The sequence below is a fragment of the Pseudophryne corroboree genome, chromosome 6, assembly GCF_028390025.1.
Source record: "Pseudophryne corroboree isolate aPseCor3 chromosome 6, aPseCor3.hap2, whole genome shotgun sequence".
NCBI lineage: Eukaryota > Metazoa > Chordata > Amphibia > Anura > Myobatrachidae > Pseudophryne > Pseudophryne corroboree.
The window spans coordinates 23,436,812-23,461,156 of record NC_086449.1 but is presented as its reverse complement, the minus strand read 5'-3'; the positions used below and the strand labels follow the sequence as shown (position 1 = coordinate 23,461,156).

The following is a 24,345-nucleotide window of genomic DNA, read 5'->3' as shown; positions in this document are numbered from 1 at the left end:
GGTGGTGCACCCACATTTAAAACATCCCCATCTTCTATTAGACAAAAAATGTTGTTGTCTTACTGGTCCTAAATCAGATATATCAGTGCGGACTAATAGATCCCTGAGGTTTTGTCCCCTGGTATAACAGGGCATAATTCTGCTTTCAGTTAAATTTAAAGTCTCGTCACTTTTAATCATTGGCCATAATTTCTTAACTGTTGTAGTGATCTCATCAGATAAGCAGTTAAATCGATTAACAAATGGTAATGTATGCGTTAGGGACTTACGTGGCTTCTTTCTCAGTAAGTCCGCCCTGTTTAAGGACATCACTTTATGTTTTGAGGACATTAATAATTTATAATCATATCCTCTATTCATAAACTTATTGATGAGTTTATCAATTTGTATATCCGCTACATCAATATTGTCATTAGTACGGCGTAATCTGATCATTTGTGAAAAGGGGAGGCCCATTTTCAATTTCCTAGGATGACCACTATTCATGTGTAATAATGTGTTACGATCAGTTTCTTTAGTGTATACTGTAGTACCAATACCGTGTGAACTAATTGAAATAGTCACATCCAAAAAATTAAGCTGTTTCTGACTCATATTGACCGCTAGTTTTACTGGATTATCAGATGTATTATGTGTCTGAATTAACTGTAAAAACTCATCTTTGGTGCCTTGCCATATGATGAACACATCATCTATAAATCGGGTATACATCAGGATTTTTGACTTAATGTAATCATCTGTAAAGAAAATATCCTCCTCCACCTCAAACATAAAACAATTAGCATATGCCGGGGCCATAGAAGACCCCATCGCACACCCAGTGCACTGTAAATAATATGAACCGTCAAATAAAAAATAATTTTTTGTCAAAACAAATTCCAATAACTGCAGCAAAAATTGTATATATGAGGCTGAAAGGTGGTTTTCTTTCATTAATAGATTTCTAACTGCTGTGATACCAAGACTATGTGGAATCACCGTATAAAGGCTGGCTACATCAATGCTAATGAGCCAGACTCCTGTCGGTAATGTACCCACGGTTGATAATTTATTGAGAAACATGGTAGTGTCCAAAAGAAAGTTCTTGTGTTTCTGTACTAAAGGTTGCAGTATAGAGTCCAGAAAAACTGCCGATGGTTGTGAAAGTGATCCCCTAGCCGATATTATGGGCCGGCCCGGAGGGGGGTTAATCCCTTTATGCACTTTAGGTACCGTATATAGGACTGGGATCAGTGGATGTTCTGGTATTAACAGATCGTAAATGTCCTCTTGCAGAATATGCATGTCCTTAGCCATAAGTATGCAATCACGTAATTCTCTTTTAAAAGTCTCCGTGGGGTCACCTCTGAGTTTGATGTAGGTGTTGTTATCACTCAATTGGCGCATAATTTCTGCTTTATAGTCAGAAAGGTCCTGGAGGACAATCCCTCCTCCTTTATCCGCCGGTCTTATAATCAGGTTTTTATTAGAAGATAAAGATTTTATGGCTTCCCTTTCCAAAGGGGAAAGATTAGGATGTATCCGATTGTGATTTTTATTAATAATTTTGACTTCATGTTCCAAAGATCTGATGAATGTCTTAATGGAGGCATTATTGGATATGGGGTCAAATGTTGATTTGCTTTTAAATTGCTTCATCTGATTTGGAATGTGTTGTTCCTTAGGTGGTATAGAGTCTTTCCTTCCAAAAAATTCTTTTAATTTAAGTTGTCGCTGGAAGCGGTGTTTATCCACCTGCCATTGCAAATCATCAAAGCCCACTGTTGGTATAAACGTTAAGCCTTTTTGAAGGAGACTATTTTCAGCATTGGTGAGCTCATATGAAGATAAATTAAAAATTATCATCTCCTCGCTGTCGTTGGTACCTTGTTGCCCCGTCCTTTTCCTCCTGTTTTGTCCGCCCCTTCTTGATGGTCTTGGTCTCCTGTAGTATTCTTGCCTCTTCTGGTCGTAACTCCTAAAGGGGGTAAAGGTGCTTTTCTACGTCTGCGTGAACGTCCTTCGGATTCACTCGCTGTGCTACCCTGGTCTTGTGAGGATTCAGTATCAAATCGTGTTTGAGGGTGTTTTCTTCTGAAAAATGGTGTCCTGTTGTCATTTGATCTTCCCCCATGTAACCATTGGTATACTTTATGATGTTCATAATCAGCTTCGACTTTGATCAATTTTTCTCTCTTGAATTTGATCAATTCACGTTTGTGAGTCGCTATCTGATTATTTAATTTATTGATCCAGTCATTATCCTTATCTGTTACCAGAATCGGTAAATGAATTTGTTCAAAGGCTTCAATTTTGGTCTTTATTGCCGCCATTTCTTTATTAGACTGGTCAATTACCAACAGTAATAAATCATATGAGCATTTGTTAAGTATTCCGATCCACTTTTTACAAAAGCTCGGATCGTTTCTGCCAATTGTCGGGCAGTTTTTAATTCTAAACCCTCTCGGGATTTTCTTAGATCTAAAGTAATCGCTCAGTGAGACAGAATGGCAATAATAATCAACCTCCTTTTTCTTTAACCTGAGTAGGTCACGGAACACAAGGTCAGGGGCTGATGCCTCAGGTGCATCACGCAGGCAATCAGAGTTCAATATGGTTTCAGCTTCTAGGTCAGAGAAACCAAATGTATCTCCCACTGGATACAATAAAGGGTTAAACGGTAATTCATCTATCAGTGGTTCCGCCATATCAAAAAATAAGTGAAAAAAAGGTTAGGTTCAGACACTTAAGCAGGCAAATATGCTTTTGACACTGTATATAATAGAATGACCAATTATGGTCAACGTGCAGTTCCTGAATAAATTGGTTTCAACAGTGTGTCATTAGTATTGAAACCAAAACAGAGCCTGATGTATTACGTTTTCAAGATAAATCTTTTAAGACGTTGGAATTGAGGGTGCCAGAACAGGGAATATCGTTCAGATAACCAGTCCTCCGTATTCCTCATACAACAACAATGGTGTTCGGCACTCCATTAACCATAGAAAACTGTTGCGGGTGCCCTCACAAGTGCAATCTGAATCCTCACACTTACATTTGTAGACCAGGGTGCGGCACTCCGTCAAATAATTCAATGCAGTCAGTTTGATAGAAAATCAACGTTTCAATGTTAATACATTTTCGTCAGGATTACAAATAGAATAAGAAAATACATACCTTAAATAGTAACACCCGTGCTCATAACGCGGCTGTCGGCGGGCTCTCCGCCCCGGACCGCCGCTTTGAAGTGACGTCATTACGCGATTAGCGTGTGGCGTCAGTGCGTACCCATCACCATAGCAACCAGTTAAACAGGAACTGCCAAAGAAAGCAACATATTCCAAATGTCGTCTTATAGCAATGTATAACGATTGCCTCAAAAAGTGTGTATCCAACCTTAAAAATAAATCACTTATTTCTAACAGACTAATATCCAGTCTAGTAGTTTGCACCCTTATTACCTCATGGATCAATAAAAGATTATTTCATTTCGCAGTGTGGTCCCAATGATAAATATGGGTAACAACTGTCATACTAGTACAATCAAATCTAAACAGGGTATAGAGGGTGGTATAAGTAACATATCTTAGTCCCCAAGGATATCTTTATGGCTAATTAGCCAAAACATGAAAAAGATAGATGTTCATTAAGACCCTTAGGGCTGATAACATCTAATCGATGTATCCAACGAGTCTCACACCTCAGTAGTTGTAAATTACGATCTCCACCCCTTCTTGACTGTGGGATGTGATCGATCATTCTATATTTAAGATTTGGCAGCCCATGACCCTTCTCAGCAAAATGGCGTGCCACGGGTTGTTCACTAGTGCCACTAGAAATAGCAAGCCTTATGGAGTGGCGGTGAGCTGCCATCCTCTCCTTAAATTTACATTGGGTCTTTCCTATGTAGGAGAGGCCACAGGGGCAGATAATTTGGTAAACCACGTGTGTGCTGTTACAATCTAAATGGTGTCTAATCTGATATATCTTTCCTGAATGTGGGTGATTAAATTTATCCCCCTGTATTAAATAATTACAGGTGGTGCACCCACATTTAAAACATCCCCATCTTCTATTAGACAAAAAATGTTGTTGTCTTACTGGTCCTAAATCAGATATATCAGTGCGGACTAATAGATCCCTGAGGTTTTGTCCCCTGGTATAACAGGGCATAATTCTGCTTTCAGTTAAATTTAAAGTCTCGTCACTTTTAATCATTGGCCATAATTTCTTAACTGTTGTAGTGATCTCATCAGATAAGCAGTTAAATCGATTAACAAATGGTAATGTATGCGTTAGGGACTTACGTGGCTTCTTTCTCAGTAAGTCCGCCCTGTTTAAGGACATCACTTTATGTTTTGAGGACATTAATAATTTATAATCATATCCTCTATTCATAAACTTATTGATGAGTTTATCAATTTGTATATCCGCTACATCAATATTGTCATTAATACGGCGTAATCTGATCATTTGTGAAAAGGGGAGGCCCATTTTCAATTTCCTAGGATGACCACTATTCATGTGTAATAATGTGTTACGATCAGTTTCTTTAGTGTATACTCAGTAGTACCAATACCGTGTGAACTAATTGAAATAGTCACATCCAAAAAATTAAGCTGTTTCTGACTCATATTGACCGCTAGTTTTACTGGATTATCAGATGTATTATGTGTCTGAATTAACTGTAAAAACTCATCTTTGGTGCCTTGCCATATGATGAACACATCATCTATAAATCGGGTATACATCAGGATTTTTGACTTAATGTAATCATCTGTAAAGAAAATATCCTCCTCCACCTCAAACATAAAACAATTAGCATATGCCGGGGCCATAGAAGACCCCATCGCACACCCAGTGCACTGTAAATAATATGAACCGTCAAATAAAAAATAATTTTTTGTCAAAACAAATTCCAATAACTGCAGCAAAAATTGTATATATGAGGCTGAAAGGTGGTTTTCTTTCATTAATAGATTTCTAACTGCTGTGATACCAAGACTATGTGGAATCACCGTATAAAGGCTGGCTACATCAATGCTAATGAGCCAGACTCCTGTCGGTAATGTACCCACGGTTGATAATTTATTGAGAAACATGGTAGTGTCCAAAAGAAAGTTCTTGTGTTTCTGTACTAAAGGTTGCAGTATAGAGTCCAGAAAAACTGCCGATGGTTGTGAAAGTGATCCCCTAGCCGATATTATGGGCCGGCCCGGAGGGGGGTTAATCCCTTTATGCACTTTAGGTACCGTATATAGGACTGGGATCAGTGGATGTTCTGGTATTAACAGATCGTAAATGTCCTCTTGCAGAATATGCATGTCCTTAGCCATAAGTATGCAATCACGTAATTCTCTTTTAAAAGTCTCCGTGGGGTCACCTCTGAGTTTGATGTAGGTGTTGTTATCACTCAATTGGCGCATAATTTCTGCTTTATAGTCAGAAAGGTCCTGGAGGACAATCCCTCCTCCTTTATCCGCCGGTCTTATAATCAGGTTTTTATTAGAAGATAAAGATTTTATGGCTTCCCTTTCCAAAGGGGAAAGATTAGGATGTATCCGATTGTGATTTTTATTAATAATTTTGACTTCATGTCCCAAAGATCTGATGAATGTCTTAATGGAGGCATTATTGGATATGGGGTCAAATGTTGATTTGCTTTTAAATTGCTTCATCTGATTTGGAATGTGTTGTTCCTTAGGTGGTATAGAGTCTTTCCTTCCAAAAAATTCTTTTAATTTAAGTTGTCGCTGGAAGCGGTGTTTATCCACCTGCCATTGCAAATCATCAAAGCCCACTGTTGGTATAAACGTTAAGCCTTTTTGAAGGAGACTATTTTCAGCATTGGTGAGCTCATATGAAGATAAATTAAAAATTATCATCTCCTCGCTGTCGTTGGTACCTTGTTGCCCCGTCCTTTTCCTCCTGTTTTGTCCGCCCCTTCTTGATGGTCTTGGTCTCCTGTAGTATTCTTGCCTCTTCTGGTCGTAACTCCTAAAGGGGGTAAAGGTGCTTTTCTACGTCTGCGTGAACGTCCTTCGGATTCACTCGCTGTGCTACCCTGGTCTTGTGAGGATTCAGTATCAAATCGTGTTTGAGGGTGTTTTCTTCTGAAAAATGGTGTCCTGTTGTCATTTGATCTTCCCCCATGTAACCATTGGTATACTTTATGATGTTCATAATCAGCTTCGACTTTGATCAATTTTTCTCTCTTGAATTTGATCAATTCACGTTTGTGAGTCGCTATCTGATTATTTAATTTATTGATCCAGTCATTATCCTTATCTGTTACCAGAATCGGTAAATGAATTTGTTCAAAGGCTTCAATTTTGGTCTTTATTGCCGCCATTTCTTTATTAGACTGGTCAATTACCAACAGTAATAAATCATATGAGCATTTGTTAAGTATTCCGATCCACTTTTTACAAAAGCTCGGATCGTTTCTGCCAATTGTCGGGCAGTTTTTAATTCTAAACCCTCTCGGGATTTTCTTAGATCTAAAGTAATCGCTCAGTGAGACAGAATGGCAATAATAATCAACCTCCTTTTTCTTTAACCTGAGTAGGTCACGGAACACAAGGTCAGGGGCTGATGCCTCAGGTGCATCACGCAGGCAATCAGAGTTCAATATGGTTTCAGCTTCTAGGTCAGAGAAACCAAATGTATCTCCCACTGGATACAATAAAGGGTTAAACGGTAATTCATCTATCAGTGGTTCCGCCATATCAAAAAATAAGTGAAAAAAAGGTTAGGTTCAGACACTTAAGCAGGCAAATATGCTTTTGACACTGTATATAATAGAATGACCAATTATGGTCAACGTGCAGTTCCTGAATAAATTGGTTTCAACAGTGTGTCATTAGTATTGAAACCAAAACAGAGCCTGATGTATTACGTTTTCAAGATAAATCTTTTAAGACGTTGGAATTGAGGGTGCCAGAACAGGGAATATCGTTCAGATAACCAGTCCTCCGTATTCCTCATACAACAACAATGGTGTTCGGCACTCCATTAACCATAGAAAACTGTTGCGGGTGCCCTCACAAGTGCAATCTGAATCCTCACACTTACATTTGTAGACCAGGGTGCGGCACTCCGTCAAATAATTCAATGCAGTCAGTTTGATAGAAAATCAACGTTTCAATGTTAATACATTTTCGTCAGGATTACAAATAGAATAAGAAAATACATACCTTAAATAGTAACACCCGTGCTCATAACGCGGCTGTCGGCGGGCTCTCCGCCCCGGACCGCCGCTTTGAAGTGACGTCATTACGCGATTAGCGTGTGGCGTCAGTGCGTACCCATCACCATAGCAACCAGTTAAACAGGAACTGCCAAAGAAAGCAACATATTCCAAATGTCGTCTTATAGCAATGTATGCTATGGTGATGGGTACGCACTGACGCCACACGCTAATCGCGTAATGACGTCACTTCAAAGCGGCGGTCCGGGGCGGAGAGCCCGCCGACAGCCGCGTTATGAGCACGGGTGTTACTATTTAAGGTATGTATTTTCTTATTCTATTTGTAATCCTGACGAAAATGTATTAACATTGAAACGTTGATTTTCTATCAAACTGACTGCATTGAATTATTTGACGGAGTGCCGCACCCTGGTCTACAAATGTAAGTGTGAGGATTCAGATTGCACGTGTGAGGGCACCCGCAACAGTTTTCTATGGTTAATGGAGTGCCGAACACCATTGTTGTTGTATGAGGAATACGGAGGACTGGTTATCTGAACGATATTCCCTGTTCTGGCACCCTCAATTCCAACGTCTTAAAAGATTTATCTTGAAAACGTAATACATCAGGCTCTGTTTTGGTTTCAATACTAATGACACACTGTTGAAACCAATTTATTCAGGAACTGCACGTTGACCATAATTGGTCATTCTATTATATACAGTGTCAAAAGCATATTTGCCTGCTTAAGTGTCTGAACCTAACCTTTTTTTCACTTATTTTTTGATATGGCGGAACCACTGATAGATGAATTACCGTTTAACCCTTTATTGTATCCAGTGGGAGATACATTTGGTTTCTCTGACCTAGAAGCTGAAACCATATTGAACTCTGATTGCCTGCGTGATGCACCTGAGGCATCAGCCCCTGACCTTGTGTTCCGTGACCTACTCAGGTTAAAGAAAAAGGAGGTTGATTATTATTGCCATTCTGTCTCACTGAGCGATTACTTTAGATCTAAGAAAATCCCGAGAGGGTTTAGAATTAAAAACTGCCCGACAATTGGCAGAAACGATCCGAGCTTTTGTAAAAAGTGGATCGGAATACTTAACAAATGCTCATATGATTTATTACTGTTGGTAATTGACCAGTCTAATAAAGAAATGGCGGCAATAAAGACCAAAATTGAAGCCTTTGAACAAATTCATTTACCGATTCTGGTAACAGATAAGGATAATGACTGGATCAATAAATTAAATAATCAGATAGCGACTCACAAACGTGAATTGATCAAATTCAAGAGAGAAAAATTGATCAAAGTCGAAGCTGATTATGAACATCATAAAGTATACCAATGGTTACATGGGGGAAGATCAAATGACAACAGGACACCATTTTTCAGAAGAAAACACCCTCAAACACGATTTGATACTGAATTCTCACAAGACCAGGGTAGCACAGCGAGTGAATCCGAAGGACGTTCACGCAGACGTAGAAAAGCACCTTTACCCCCTTTAGGAGTTACGACCAGAAGAGGCAAGAATACTACAGGAGACCAAGACCATCAAGAAGGGGCGGACAAAACAGGAGGAAAAGGACGGGGCAACAAGGTACCAACGACAGCGAGGAGATGATAATTTTTAATTTATCTTCATATGAGCTCACCAATGCTGAAAATAGTCTCCTTCAAAAAGGCTTAACGTTTATACCAACAGTGGGCTTTGATGATTTGCAATGGCAGGTGGATAAACACCGCTTCCAGCGACAACTTAAATTAAAAGAATTTTTTGGAAGGAAAGACTCTATACCACCTAAGGAACAACACATTCCAAATCAGATGAAGCAATTTAAAAGCAAATCAACATTTGACCCCATATCCAATAATGCCTCCATTAAGACATTCATCAGATCTTTGGAACATGAAGTCAAAATTATTAATAAAAATCACAATCGGATACATCCTAATCTTTCCCCTTTGGAAAGGGAAGCCATAAAATCTTTATCTTCTAATAAAAACCTGATTATAAGACCGGCGGATAAAGGAGGAGGGATTGTCCTCCAGGACCTTTCTGACTATAAAGCAGAAATTATGCGCCAATTGAGTGATAACAACACCTACATCAAACTCAGAGGTGACCCCACGGAGACTTTTAAAAGAGAATTACGTGATTGCATACTTATGGCTAAGGACATGCATATTCTGCAAGAGGACATTTACGATCTGTTAATACCAGAACATCCACTGATCCCAGTCCTATATACGGTACCTAAAGTGCATAAAGGGATTAACCCCCCTCCGGGCCGGCCCATAATATCGGCTAGGGGATCACTTTCACAACCATCGGCAGTTTTTCTGGACTCTATACTGCAACCTTTAGTACAGAAACACAAGAACTTTCTTTTGGACACTACCATGTTTCTCAATAAATTATCAACCGTGGGTACATTACCGACAGGAGTCTGGCTCATTAGCATTGATGTAGCCAGCCTTTATACGGTGATTCCACATAGTCTTGGTATCACAGCAGTTAGAAATCTATTAATGAAAGAAAACCACCTTTCAGCCTCATATATACAATTTTTGCTGCAGTTATTGGAATTTGTTTTGACAAAAAATTATTTTTTATTTGACGGTTCATATTATTTACAGTGCACTGGGTGTGCGATGGGGTCTTCTATGGCCCCGGCATATACTAATTGTTTTATGTTTGAGGTGGAGGAGGATATTTTCTTTACAGATGATTACATTAAGTCAAAAATCCTGATGTATACCCGATTTATAGATGATGTGTTCATCATATGGCAAGGCACCAAAGATGAGTTTTTACAGTTAATTCAGACACATAATACATCTGATAATCCAGTAAAACTAGCGGTCAATATGAGTCAGAAACAGCTTAATTTTTTGGATGTGACTATTTCAATTAGTTCACACGGTATTGGTACTACTGAGTATACACTAAAGAAACTGATCGTAACACATTATTACACATGAATAGTGGTCATCCTAGGAAATTGAAAATGGGCCTCCCCTTTTCACAAATGATCAGATTACGCCGTATTAATGACAATATTGATGTAGCGGATATACAAATTGATAAACTCATCAATAAGTTTATGAATAGAGGATATGATTATAAATTATTAATGTCCTCAAAACATAAAGTGATGTCCTTAAACAGGGCGGACTTACTGAGAAAGAAGCCACGTAAGTCCCTAACGCATACATTACCATTTGTTAATCGATTTAACTGCTTATCTGATGAGATCACTACAACAGTTAAGAAATTATGGCCAATGATTAAAAGTGACGAGACTTTAAATTTAACTGAAAGCAGAATTATGCCCTGTTATACCAGGGGACAAAACCTCAGGGATCTATTAGTCCGCACTGATATATCTGATTTAGGACCAGTAAGACAACAACATTTTTTGTCTAATAGAAGATGGGGATGTTTTAAATGTGGGTGCACCACCTGTAATTATTTAATACAGGGGGATAAATTTAATCACCCACATTCAGGAAAGATATATCAGATTAGACACCATTTAGATTGTAACAGCACACACGTGGTTTACCAAATTATCTGCCCCTGTGGCCTCTCCTACATAGGAAAGACCCAATGTAAATTTAAGGAGAGGATGGCAGCTCACCGCCACTCCATAAGGCTTGCTATTTCTAGTGGCACTAGTGAACAACCCGTGGCACGCCATTTTGCTGAGAAGGGTCATGGGCTGCCAAATCTTAAATATAGAATGATCGATCACATCCCACAGTCAAGAAGGGGTGGAGATCGTAATTTACAACTACTGAGGTGTGAGACTCGTTGGATACATCGATTAGATGTTATCAGCCCTAAGGGTCTTAATGAACATCTATCTTTTTCATGTTTTGGCTAATTAGCCATAAAGATATCCTTGGGGACTAAGATATGTTACTTATACCACCCTCTATACCCTGTTTAGATTTGATTGTACTAGTATGACAGTTGTTACCCATATTTATCATTGGGACCACACTGCGAAATGAAATAATCTTTTATTGATCCATGAGGTAATAAGGGTGCAAACTACTAGACTGGATATTAGTCTGTTAGAAATAAGTGATTTATTTTTAAGGTTGGATACACACTTTTTGAGGCAATCGTTATACATTGCTATAAGACGACATTTGGAATATGTTGCTTTCTTTGGCAGTTCCTGTTTAACTGGTTGCTATGGTGATGGGTACGCACTGACGCCACACGCTAATCGCGTAATGACGTCACTTCAAAGCGGCGGTCCGGGGCGGAGAGCCCGCCGACAGCCGCGTTATGAGCACGGGTGTTACTATTTAAGGTATGTATTTTCTTATTCTATTTGTAATCCTGACGAAAATGTATTAACATTGAAACGTTGATTTTCTATCAAACTGACTGCATTGAATTATTTGACGGAGTGCCGCACCCTGGTCTACAAATGTAAGTGTGAGGATTCAGATTGCACTTGTGAGGGCACCCGCAACAGTTTTCTATGGTTAATGGAGTGCCGAACACCATTGTTGTTATATATATATATATATATATATATATTGCAGATGGTCGGTGGCACTCACGGTCAAATAAATAGTCAAAGATCAAAAGATGTTTTCTATGTTTCGATTTTAGTGCAAAATCGTCATCAGGAACATGATGCTCCTGATGACAATTTTGCACTAAAATCGAAACGTAGAAAGCATCTTTTGATCTTCGACTTTTTATTTGACCGTGAGTGCCACCGAACATCTGCAATATATGTTAAACCGTAACGGAGGGCACCCGGCAGGCTGAACTTTGTGCAAGGAAGCTGTAGCTGCCGAACATAATTGACTATATACAGGTATATATATATATATATATATATATATATATATATTCATTATTCTGCCTTTACAAGAGAATTACTCTGGCAATTAAGGAGGCACCTTTAAAGTAGAGATGTGCACTTGAAATTTTTCGGGTTTTGTGTTTTGGTTTTGGGTTCGGTTCCGCGGCCGTGTTTTGGGTTCGACCGCGTTTTGGCAAAACCTCACCGAATTTTTTTTGTCGGATTCGGGTGTGTTTTGGATTCGGGTGTTTTTTTCAAAAAACCCTAAAAAACAGCTTAAATTATAGAATTTGGGGGTTATTTTGATCCCAAAGTATTATTAACCTCAAAAACCATAATTTCCACTCATTTTCAGTCTATTCTGAATACCTCACACCTCACAATATTATTTTTAGTCCTAAAATTTGCACCGAGGTAGCTGTGTGAGTAAGATAAGCGACCCTAGTGGCCGACACAAACACCGGGCCCATCTAGGAGTGGCACTGCAGTGTCACGCAGGATGGCCCTTCCAAAAAACACTCCCCAAACAGCACATGACGCAAAGAAAAAAAGAGGCGCAATGAGGTAGCTGTGTGAGTAAGATAAGCAACCCTAGTGGCCGACACAAACACCTGGCCCATCTAGGAGTGGCACTGCAGTGTCACGCAGGATGGCCCTTCCAAAAAACACTCCCCAAACAGCACATGACGCAAAGAAAAAAAGAGGCGCAATGAGGTAGCTGTGTGAGTAAGATAAGCGACCCTAGTGGCCGACACAAACACCGGGCCCATCTAGGAGTGGCACTGCAGTGTCACGCAGGATGGCCCTTCCAAAAAACACTCCCCAAACAGCACATGACGCAAAGAAAAAAAGAGGCGCAATGAGGTAGCTGTGTGAGTAAGATAAGCGACCCTAGTGGCCGACACAAACACCGGGCCCATCTAGGAGTGGCACTGCAGTGTCACGCAGGATGGCCCTTCCAAAAAACACTCCCCAAACAGCACATGACGCAAAGAAAAAAAGAGGCACAATGAGGTAGCTGTGTGAGTAAGATAAGCGACCCTAGTGGCCGACACAAACACCGGGCCCATCTAGGAGTGTCACTGCAGTGTCACGCAGGATGGCCCTTCCAAAAAACACTCCCCAAACAGCACATGACGCAAAGAAAAAAAGAGGCGCAATGAGGTAGCTGTGTGAGTAAGATAAGCGACCCTAGTGGCCGACACAAACACCGGGCCCATCTAGGAGTGGCACTGCAGTGTCACGCAGGATGGCCCTTCCAAAAAACACTCCCCAAACTGCACATGACGCAAAGAAAAATTAAAGAAAAAAGAGGTGTAAGATGGAATTGTACTTGGGCCCTCCCACCCACCCTTATGTTGTATAAACAGGACATGCACACTTTAACCAACCCATCATTTCAGTGACAGGGTCTGCCACACGACTGTGACTGAAATGACAGGTTGGTTTGGACCCCCACCGAAAAAGAAGCAATTAATCTCTCCTTGCACAAACTGGCTCTACAGAGGCAAGATGTCCACCTCATCATCATCCTCCGATATATCACCGTGTACATCCCCCTCCTCACAGATTATCAATTCGTCCCCACTGGAATCCACCATCTCAGCTCCCTGTGTACTTTGTGGAGGCAATTGCTGCTGGTCAATGTCTCCACGGAGGAATTGATTATAATTCATTTTAATGAACATCATCTTCTCCACATTTTCTGGAAGTAACCTCGTACGCCGATTGCTGACAAGGTGAGCGGCGGCACTAAACACTCTTTCGGAGTACACACTTGTGGGAGGGCAACTTAGGTAGAATAAAGCCAGTTTGTGCAAGGGCCTCCAAATTGCCTCTTTTTCCTGCCAGTATAAGTACGGACTGTGTGACGTGCCTACTTGGATGCGGTCACTCATATAATCCTCCACCATTCTTTCAATGGGGAGAGAATCATATGCAGTGACAGTAGACGACATGTCCGTAATCGTTGACAGGTCCTTCAGTCCGGACCAGATGTCAGCATCAGCAGTCGCTCCAGACTGCCCTGCATCACCGCCAGCGGGTGGGCTCGGAATTCTGAGCCTTTTCCTCGCACCCCCAGTTGCGGGAGAATGTGAAGGAGGAGATGTTGACAGGTCGCGTTCCGCTTGACTTGACAATTTTGTCACCAGCAGGTCTTTGAACCCCAGCAGACTTGTGTCTGCCGGAAAGAGAGATCCAAGGTAGGCTTTAAATCTAGGATCGAGCACGGTGGCCAAAATGTAGTGCTCTGATTTCAACAGATTGACCACCCGTGAATCCTTGTTAAGCGAATTAAGGGCTCCATCCACAAGTCCCACATGCCTAGCGGAATCGCTCCGTGTTAGCTCCTCCTTCAATGTCTCCAGCTTCTTCTGCAAAAGCCTGATGAGGGGAATGACCTGACTCAGGCTGGCAGTGTCTGAACTGACTTCACGTGTGGCAAGTTCAAAGGGCAGCAGAACCTTGCACAACGTTGAAATCATTCTCCACTGCGCTTGAGACAGGTGCATTCCACCTCCTATATCGTGCTGAATTGTATAGGCTTGAATGGCCTTTTGCTGCTCCTCCAACCTCTGAAGCATATATAGGGTTGAATTCCACCTCGTTACCACTTCTTGCTTCAGATGATGGCAGGGCAGGTTCAGGCGTTTTTGGTGTTGCTCCAGTCTTCTGTACGTGGTGCCTGTACGCCGAAAGTGTCCCGCAATTCTTCTGGCCACCGACAGCATCTCTTGCACGCCCCTGTCGTTTTTTAAAAAATTCTGCACCACCAAATTCAAGGTATGTGCAAAACATAGGACGTGCTGGAATTTGCCCAGATTTAATGCACACACAATATTGCTGGCGTTGTCCGATGCCACAAATCCACAGGAGAGTCCAATTGGGGTAAGCCATTCCGCGATGATCTTCCTCAGTTGCCGTAAGAGGTTTTCAGCTGTGTGCGTATTCTGGAAACCGGTGATACAAAGCGTAGCCTGCCTAGGAAAGAGTTGGCGTTTGCGAGATGCTGCTACTGGTGCCGCCGCTGCTGTTCTTGCGGCGGGAGTCCATACATCTACCCAGTGGGCTGTCACAGTCATATAGTCCTGACCCTGCCCTGCTCCACTTGTCCACATGTCCGTGGTTAAGTGGACATTGGGTACAGCTGCATTTTTTAGGACACTGGTGACTCTTTTTCTGAGGTCTGTGTACATTTTCGGTATCGCCTGCCTAGAGAAATGGAACCTAGATGGTATTTGGTACCGGGGACACAGTACCTCCAACAAGTCTCTAGTTGGCTCTGCAGTAATGATGGATACCGGAACCACGTTTCTCACCACCCAGGATGCCAAGGCCTCAGTTATCCGCTTTGCAGCAGGATGACTGCTGTGATATTTCATCTTCCTCGCAAAGGACTGTTGGACAGTCAATTGCTTGGTGGAAGTAGTAAAAGTGGTCTTACGATTTCCCCTCTGGGATGACCATCGACTCCCAGCAGCAACAACAGCAGCGCCAGCAGCAGTAGGCGTTACACGCAAGGATGCATCAGAGGAATCCCAGGCAGGAGAGGAATCGTCAGAATTGCCAGTGACATGGCCTGCAGGACTATTGGCATTCCTGGGGAAGGAGGAAATTGACACTGAGGGAGTTGGTGGGGTGGTTTGCGTGAGCTTGGTTACAAGAGGAAGGGATTTACTGGTCAGTGGACTGCTTCCGCTGTCGCCCAAAGTTTTTGAACTTGTCACTGACTTATTATGAATGCGCTGCAGGTGACGTATAAGGGAGGATGTTCCGAGGTGGTTAACGTCCTTACCCCTACTTATTACAGCTTGACAAAGGCAACACACGGCTTGACAAATGTTGTCCGCATTTCTGTTGAAATACTTCCACACCGAAGAGCTGATTTTTTTGGTATTTTCACCAGGCATGTCAACGGACATATTCCTCCCACGGACAACAGGTGTCTCCCCGGGTGCCTGACTTAAACAAACCACCTCACCATCAGAATCCTCCTTGTCAATTTCCTCCCCAGCACCAGCAACACCCATATCCTCCTCATCCTGGTGTACTACAACACTGACATCTTCAATCTGACTATCAGGAACAGGACTGCGGGTGCTCCTTCCAGCACTTGCAGGGGGCGTGCAAATGGTGGAAGGCGCATTCTCTTCACGTCCAGTGTTGAGAAGGTCAGGCATCGCAACCGACACAATTGGACTCTCCTTGTGGATTTGGGATTTCGAAGAACGCACAGTTCTTTGCGGTGCTTTTGCCAGCTTGAGTCTTTTCATTTTTCTAGCGAGAGGCTGAGTGCTTCCATCCTCATGTGAAGCTGAACCACTAGCCATGAACATAGGCCAGGGCCTCAGCCGTTCCTTGCCACTCCGTGTGGTAAATGGCATATTGGCAAGTTTACGCTTCTCCTCCGACAATTTTATTTTAGATTTTGGAGTCCTTTTTTTACTGATATTTGGTGTTTTGGATTTTACATGCTCTGTACTATGACATTGGGCATCGGCCTTGGCAGACGACGTTGCTGGCATTTCATCGTCTCGGCCATGACTAGTGGCAGCAGCTTCAGCACGAGGTGGAAGTGGATCTTGATCTTTCCCTAATTTTGGAACCTCAACATTTTTGTTCTCCATATTTTAATAGGCACAACTAAAAGGCACCTCAGGTAAACAATGGAGATGGATGGATACTAGTATACTTATGGATGGACGAGCGACTGCCGACACAGAGGTAGCTACAGCCGTGGACTACCGTACTGTGTCTGCTGCTAATATAGACTGGATGATAATGAGATGAAATCAATATATATTATATCACACTAGTACTGCAGCCGGACAGGTAGATATATTTATTATGTAATGACTGATGACGGACCTGCTGGACACTGTCTGCTCAGCAGCACCGCAGACTGCTACAGTAAGCTACTATAGTAGTATGTATAAAGAAGAAAGAAAAAAAAAACCACGGGTAGGTGGTATACAATTATGGATGGACGAGCGACTGCCGACACAGAGGTAGCTACAGCCGTGGACTACCGTACTGTGTCTGCTGCTAATATAGACTGGATGATAATGAGATGAAATCAATATATATTATATCACACTAGTACTGCAGCCGGACAGGTAGATATATTTATTATGTAATGACTGATGACGGACCTGCTGGACACTGTCAGCTCAGCAGCACCGCAGACTGCTACAGTAAGCTACTATAGTAGTATGTATAAAGAAGAAAGAAAAAAAAAAACCACGGGTAGGTGGTATACAATTATGGATGGACGAGCGACTGCCGACACAGAGGTAGCTACAGCCGTGGACTACCGTACTGTGTCTGCTGCTAATATAGACTGGATGATAATGAGATGAAATCAATATATATATATAATATCACTAGTACTGCAGCCGGACAGGTATATATATTTATTATGTAATGACTGATGACGGACCTGCTGGACACTGTCAGCTCAGCAGCACCGCAGACTGCTACAGTAAGCTACTATAGTAGTATGTATAAAGAAGAAAGAAAAAAAAAAAACCACGGGTAGGTGGTATACAATTATGGATGGACGAGCGACTGCCGACACAGAGGTAGCTACAGCCGTGGACTACCGTACTGTGTCTGCTGTTAATATAGACTGGATGATAATGAGATGAAATCAATATATATATATATAATATCACTAGTACTGCAGCCGGACAGGTATATATATTTATTATGTAATGACTGATGACGGACCTGCTGGACACTGTCAGCTCAGCAGCACCGCAGACTGCTACAGTAAGCTACCATAGTAGTATGTATAAAGAAGAAAGAAAAAAAAAAAAACACGGGTAGGTGGTATACAATTATGGATGGACGAGCGACTGCCGACACAGAGGTAGCTACAGCCGTGGACTACCGTACTGTGTCTGCTGCTAATATAGACTGGATGATAATGAGATGAAATCAATATATATATATATAATATCACTAGTACTGCAGCCGGACAGGTATATATATTTATTATGTAATGACTGATGACGGACCTGCTGGACACAGTCAGCTCAGCAGCACCGCAGACTGCTACAGTAAGCTACTATAGTAGTATGTATAAAGAAGAAAGAAAAAAAAAACCACGGGTAGGTGGTATACAATATTATATATATATATTATATACAATTATATATATATATATATATTAAACTGGTGGTGACTGGTGGTCAGGTCACTGGTCACACTATCAGCAACTTGCAAGTAGTACTCCTAAGCAGACAATCACAATATATATTATACTGGTGGTCAGTGTGGTCACAATGGCAGTGTGGCACTCTGGCAGCAAAAGTGTGCACTGTACGTTATATGTACTCCTGAGTCCTGCTCTCAGACTCTAACTGCTCCCCACTGTCAGTGTCTCCCCCACAAGTCAGATAATATACAGTCACACTATCTATCACTTCAGCAAGTAACTAGTACTCCTCCTAATGCTCCCCAAAATTACTACTGTGTCTCTCTCTACTGTCTCACTCTCTTCTCTATAAACGGAGAGGACGCCAGCCACGTCCTCTCCCTATGAATCTCAATGCACGTGTGAAAATGGCGGCGACGCGCGGCTCCTTATATAGAATCCGAGTCTCGCGATAGAATCCGAGCCTCACGAGAATCCGACAGCGGGATGATGACGTTCGGGCGCGCTCGGGTTAACCGAGCAAGGCGGGAAGATCCGAGTCGCTCGGACCCGTGTAAAAAAACATGAAGTTCGGGCGGGTTCGGATTCCGAGGAACCGAACCCGCTCATCCCTACTTTAAAGTTGAACTATCAAGAGGCGCGTGCAATTATGTTGCATCAAGTTCTATCTATCTATCTATCTATCTATCTATCTATCTATCTATCTATCTATCTATCTATCTATCTATCTATCTATCTATCTACAGTTCATCCGTACTGGAATAAATTATTTTTTTTCTCTCAAAATTCTACACACAATACCCCATAATGATAACGTGAAAAAGATTTTTTGAGATTTTTGCAAATGTAATAAAAGTTAAAAACTAAGCAATCACATGTACAGTGCATCTGGAAAGTATTCACAGCGCTTCACTTTTTCCACATTTTGTTATGTTACATCTTTATTCCAAAATGGAATAAAAAAAATGTTTTCCCTCAGAATTCTACACACAATACCCCATAATGACGTGGAGACAGTTTTTTTTTTGTGATTTTTGCAAATTTATTAAAAATAAAATAAATGCAAAGACCCACTCTTGTGGGTGACCTCAATTAACCTCGCGGTTAACCGCAGACCGCAATTTTCCCACCATTGACTATAATTTAGGACGGTGATCCTCCATTATAGCCTATGCGCTCCACCTGATTGACAGGCCAGAAATGCACAGCCAATACACAATATCTCAGAGGATAAGCCTGCCCTGTTGTTCTCAACAAATCATTATTTACTCATGTGCTGTGCATGCCTTGGCCACATGCACAGCTACCATTGTCCTCTATGGACAGTGGGGAGTGGTCACTCTCTTTTGACCATCTCATCCTGGAGGATTGGGATCCGCCCCGGTGATGTTCAGTCCAGGCTGGGGGAAGTTTTCCCGCCTAAACTTACTTCCAGAAATCTTCCCGGGACCTAGCTCACTATCTGCAGCCTGAATTCGGGCTCCAGAGATGGGCAGCCTCAGGGTTTCCTGCTCACCGAGGGTGTTTCCTATGGAGCTCCAGAAAACCACTCAGCTTGTTGGGAAGCTGAGCTGTTCCCCCCTCTCCTCATGGTACTTCCATGTGGGAGGCTAGAGGGGAAGGCATTCTGTTTTTGGGTCAAAAAGGTCTGGAAGAATCCAACAACCTGCACATCCATAGATTCCCCCCTCCTGGGTCACAACAACCAGTAAGTGCATACCCAGGCACTGCAGTGCCTCAATATACATTATATTATTACATTTAAAAGCATTGTGCCCGGCTCTCTGTCTTTGTAGCGCTGAGGCGCCAGTAGCATAGCTCCTGGACCCCAGCGGCCAGTGCACTGTGTCTCTTCCCACTGCACAGGGAGCCAGCTAGCCTGGTCCCCCATGTGCAGCGCATTCTGGCCGGCCGTGGCTCCCTTCTCCGGCGCCGCACACCGGGTGCCGGAGCTCCCGGCCCCCAGCAGCAGCACACACACACAGCCTGGCAGCAGCGGGAGCAGGTCTCCCGGCTGCAGCGGCACCCTCTTCTCCCCTCTCCCCCGGCACGCACACACTCACCAGCACACCAGGGGTTAACATTTCCCTGCCCCGGCCACCGGAGAGTGTTCGGGCCACGGCAGAGCAACATCAAGGAATTTTTTTTATTTAAATACACGGCGCCTAGCGCCTACAATACATTTTTAAAGATGGCGCCTAGTGCCAGGTCATATTTAAAAGTGGCTCCAAGCACCTATTGTCCTTTAAATGGCAGCAGGCACCTAAGGGTTAACCCCTTAAGTGCCGCTGCCAAGATTAACCATGTGGCCGCCAGGGTCTCCAGCCACACTTATATTGTTTCTGTGCAGGGTAAATACTGGCTGCTTTATTGTTACACTGCAAGTTAGATTTCAGTGTGAACACACACCACCCAAACCTAACTCTCTCTGCACATGTTACATCTGCCCCACCTGCAGTGCACGTTATACAGTATCTGTCCCACCTGCACTGCACGTTATATCTCCCCCCCCCCGCAGTGCACATGGTTTTGCCCAGCTGATAACAAATTTGCTGCTGTTATCAGGTCTGAATTAAGCCCACTGTTTGTGTCTTTTTCCCCCAAAACACCTGTTTTTAGGGGTCAGCTGCAAATATTAATTATCCCTCTGATAACCAATGCGATCCCTCTGTTCCGGCAGGCAGCTACATCCTCCATACGTTTCTACGGGGGAAGCGAAGCTGACAGATTTACCAATATATGGGATGCAAGGCATTGGCTTCCGCAGCTACCGCCATCTGAAAATGGTGATATTCCATTGTAGTCTACTGACTACTCACCCATAGGCAAACGCAGGGGGGGTTTCCGGTTGCCCCGGAAACCCCCCTTCTCTTGGCAAGTGCCTCAGAGCAATGGTATATAATATGTTTACAAGAGCTGCAGCCACATTTTGCAGTTGAAGGGACAGAGCGGAGCTGCTGCACATGCCCAGTGGCAGAAGCTTTTTCTACCAAGTTTGCTATGTGTGTGGATCTGAGTCCTCAATCAGTGCACTGGAGCAGAGAGTAGCTAGCAGGAAGAAGAGACAGGAGCCTTACCATGAGGTGGGAGAATGTGTGCTTAGAAAGTGCAGTACTGGTTCTATTATGTTTTTATATTCATTTATTATGGTATATTTAACCTTTTCCTGACCACTTATTTATATTATTTAAATGTTTGATTCAGCCTATACCAGAGACCATCTATAGTGTACAATATTAATACTGTATTCCATACAGTATCCAGTGTATAAGAAGACCAATGTGTACATTAATGTCCAGGGTCGTTACTAGGTTCTTCTGCTGCTCCCCATGATTCCTGCACTTGCTCTAATGTTCCACAGAGTGGGAGATTGTAGACTTCATTTGGACACCCCCCTCTAGAAATCCTGCGTTTGCCACTGTCACCCCAATCTCAGCCGTCAGAAGGACCCTACCCACAAGTGGCCACTGTGCCTGTCCCTACCTGTGCTTATTTCTACATCCAGGCAATGCGATTGCATATTGCAGTGCCGCCCTGGGCGCTAATATATATATATATATATTAGTGATGAGCGGATTCGGTTTTACTCGGTTTTACTCGGTTTTACTCGGTTCTCAAAACGGCATCTTATTGGCTATCCAAAACACGTGACATCCGTGAGCCAATAAGATGCCGTTTTGAGAACCGAGTAAAACCGAGTAAAACCGAGTAAAACCGAATCCGCTCATCACTAATATATATATATATATATATATATATATATATACACTGCGTATACTGCTCAATATTTTAACAATTAATTTTTTTATGATATTTCTATGTGTGAATAAATGTTTTAGAAAGTCTTGGATAAATAGCGCTTGACGTTTTTTATTGGTTAGATGCTAATTTGAGGCGTTTCAGTCGCCCCTTTTTCTTTGGAGCTGTAGTCTAACAAAGATGAAACAGCACTGTGAGGGTTCAGTGTGATTTACAGACGGTCATAATCCCGACAGCCATTGACCTACAGTCAAAATTACCGACACAGTCAAAATACCGACATGTATTATGCCGACATGTTCATAATGCTGACATAGAGCCGTATTCAATAGCTGCCGGGTCCTTTACGATGGAAAGGACCCGACAGCATTCTATTAAATGCCGACAGTGGGGGTCATTCAGACTCGATCGCACGCTGCCGTTTTTCTGCAGCCGTGCGATTGGGTGCAAAGCGCAGGTGCATCGCTATCCAGCCGGGCAACATCGAAAACAGCGAAGAAAGCGTTTACAGCGGCGAACGCAAAAAGATTGACAGGAAGAGGCCGTCCGGGGGTGTCAACTCACCGTTTTCTGGGAGTGTTGAGGAAAACGCAGGCGTGCCCGGAAGTTTCCAGGCAGGGATCCTGACGTCAGCTCCTGGCTGGATCTTCGCAGCGGATGAGTAAGTCCTGAGCTGTGCAGGGAACTTTTTGTTTGTGCAGCTGTCTGCTCAAGCGTTTGCAGCCCTGCACAGCGATTCCCCCCTCCCCTGTAGGCGGCGATTACCTGGTCGCAGCAGTGCAAACAATAGCCTGCGTGCGACCTGGTTTGAATTAGGCCCAGTGTTAATCCAACTTTTTAAAAAGTCGGATTGACATTGTCGGAAACGGGGCTAAAACCTGTCGGGTTTGGCCCCGCTTCCGACAATACACGCAGCTCGGCGGCTTAAGCCGCCGATCCGCATGTATTCCGACAGCATTCCGACAAGTCGGAAAAACTGAGCCCGGATTGAATAGGTCAGAACCCCTTCCATCCTATTCCAGTCAGAAACTGCCATCTTTCAGACAAGAGACCAGTTTCCGACTCTAATTGAATACACCCCATAGACATAATACCAACATTTGAAATGCCGAAATGTCAAAATACTGATATGAGTTGTTTTGTTTTTTGTGTCAATGTGGACATAGGTCGACAAGGATACCGTATAAGTTTTCCACGTCCCCTAGCATGGCTTGATTCGCTCACCATGCTTCGGGCACACTATTATATTCCCCCTCCAGGTCCACCGGGATGGTAAAGTATGAATAAGTCTGTTTTGGGGGGGAAATTCCTTAAAAATGCATGTCGGCATTTTGACTTGTCAGCATTTGAAATGTTGGTATTCTGACTATGTCGGCATTTTGAACATGTCGGCCTAATGAATGGCTGTGGGGATTATGGCCGTCAGTAATGTGTCCATCGGTAAATCAGCTGCCACCCCTTTGTGAGAGTAATTCCACCCTTCTTGTTTGTGGCTAAGCACCTGGTTACTTGTTTTTTTTAGTTTAAACTCTGAATCAGGCCACTAGTAAATATATATATACAACTGTATATTATATACATTTGTGATCGTTAACACTAAATAGTAAGTTAGACATAAATGTTTGGTCCTTTGAAAGGTTTAAGCTCTGTAACCCCCTTAGAAGCTTCTGTCTGTTATATGTTCTTATTATAATATGTACCAGAGTGTTTTATGACAATTGCTCTTATTACTGCACAAGTAAGTCCCCTCTATAAGTGGCTATACGAGTTACTTCTGCTTTCTGCCCCATTCCCACCACACTGTACCATCATCTTCCCAGTAATGTGGTCATCATCCGTTGGCTTACCTTTATAGCGAATCCTTTGGCTTTAGAACCATGTGGACACCACTCAATAGGTCCCCAGGATCCCCATATGCCCCCATTCTGAGTGGTGATATAATATTCAGCCCATTGGCCAAACACAATGGAGCACAGAGATAGGAGAGTGAGTGCTGTAGTGATGTGCGCCATGGTGACCTGGAATGGAGATCGCCAGGAAGAGAACGGCAAGGCAGCTATTTATGGACCATCTGTCTGGGCTGCAGCCCAGAATAAACATGGTCACGCTTTCTCTGCCAACTTGGCTGCTGGGAAAGTGGTTTTACTGATTCGTCTTGAGGTTCTTCTTGCTGTCATTGACCTACCATTATTGAGCGCTTACTGGTGTTCCTTGTCCACTAGGACTATACATCAGCTGGCACCGGGTGTCATGTGAGGGTACTGCAGCGGCAGAGTAACTACTATGTACCAAGAAGGTACATGATTATCTTTAATAATAGGGCCCCTCAGTCAGGGGGGTCCACACTGCATACCCTGTACTCAATGACTGTACTTACCTTGCGGCTGCAGAACGGTAAGTAGCATGCAGCAG

The 24,345-nt window shown here is 42.8% G+C and overlaps 1 protein-coding gene across 1 annotated transcript in view; it reads right to left on the bottom strand.

The window, feature by feature from the left end:
* LOC134934147 (uncharacterized) overlaps positions 1–23,977 on the bottom strand; it is an 86,140-nt gene extending 62,163 nt beyond the window's left edge. Inside the window, exon 1 of the mRNA XM_063929646.1 lies at positions 23,781–23,977. Coding sequence (XP_063785716.1) covers positions 23,781–23,945 — 165 coding nt within the window. The 5' untranslated portion in view covers positions 23,946–23,977. The remainder of the gene's footprint in view (positions 1–23,780) is intronic.
* Between the last annotated feature and the right edge of the window lie 368 nt (positions 23,978–24,345).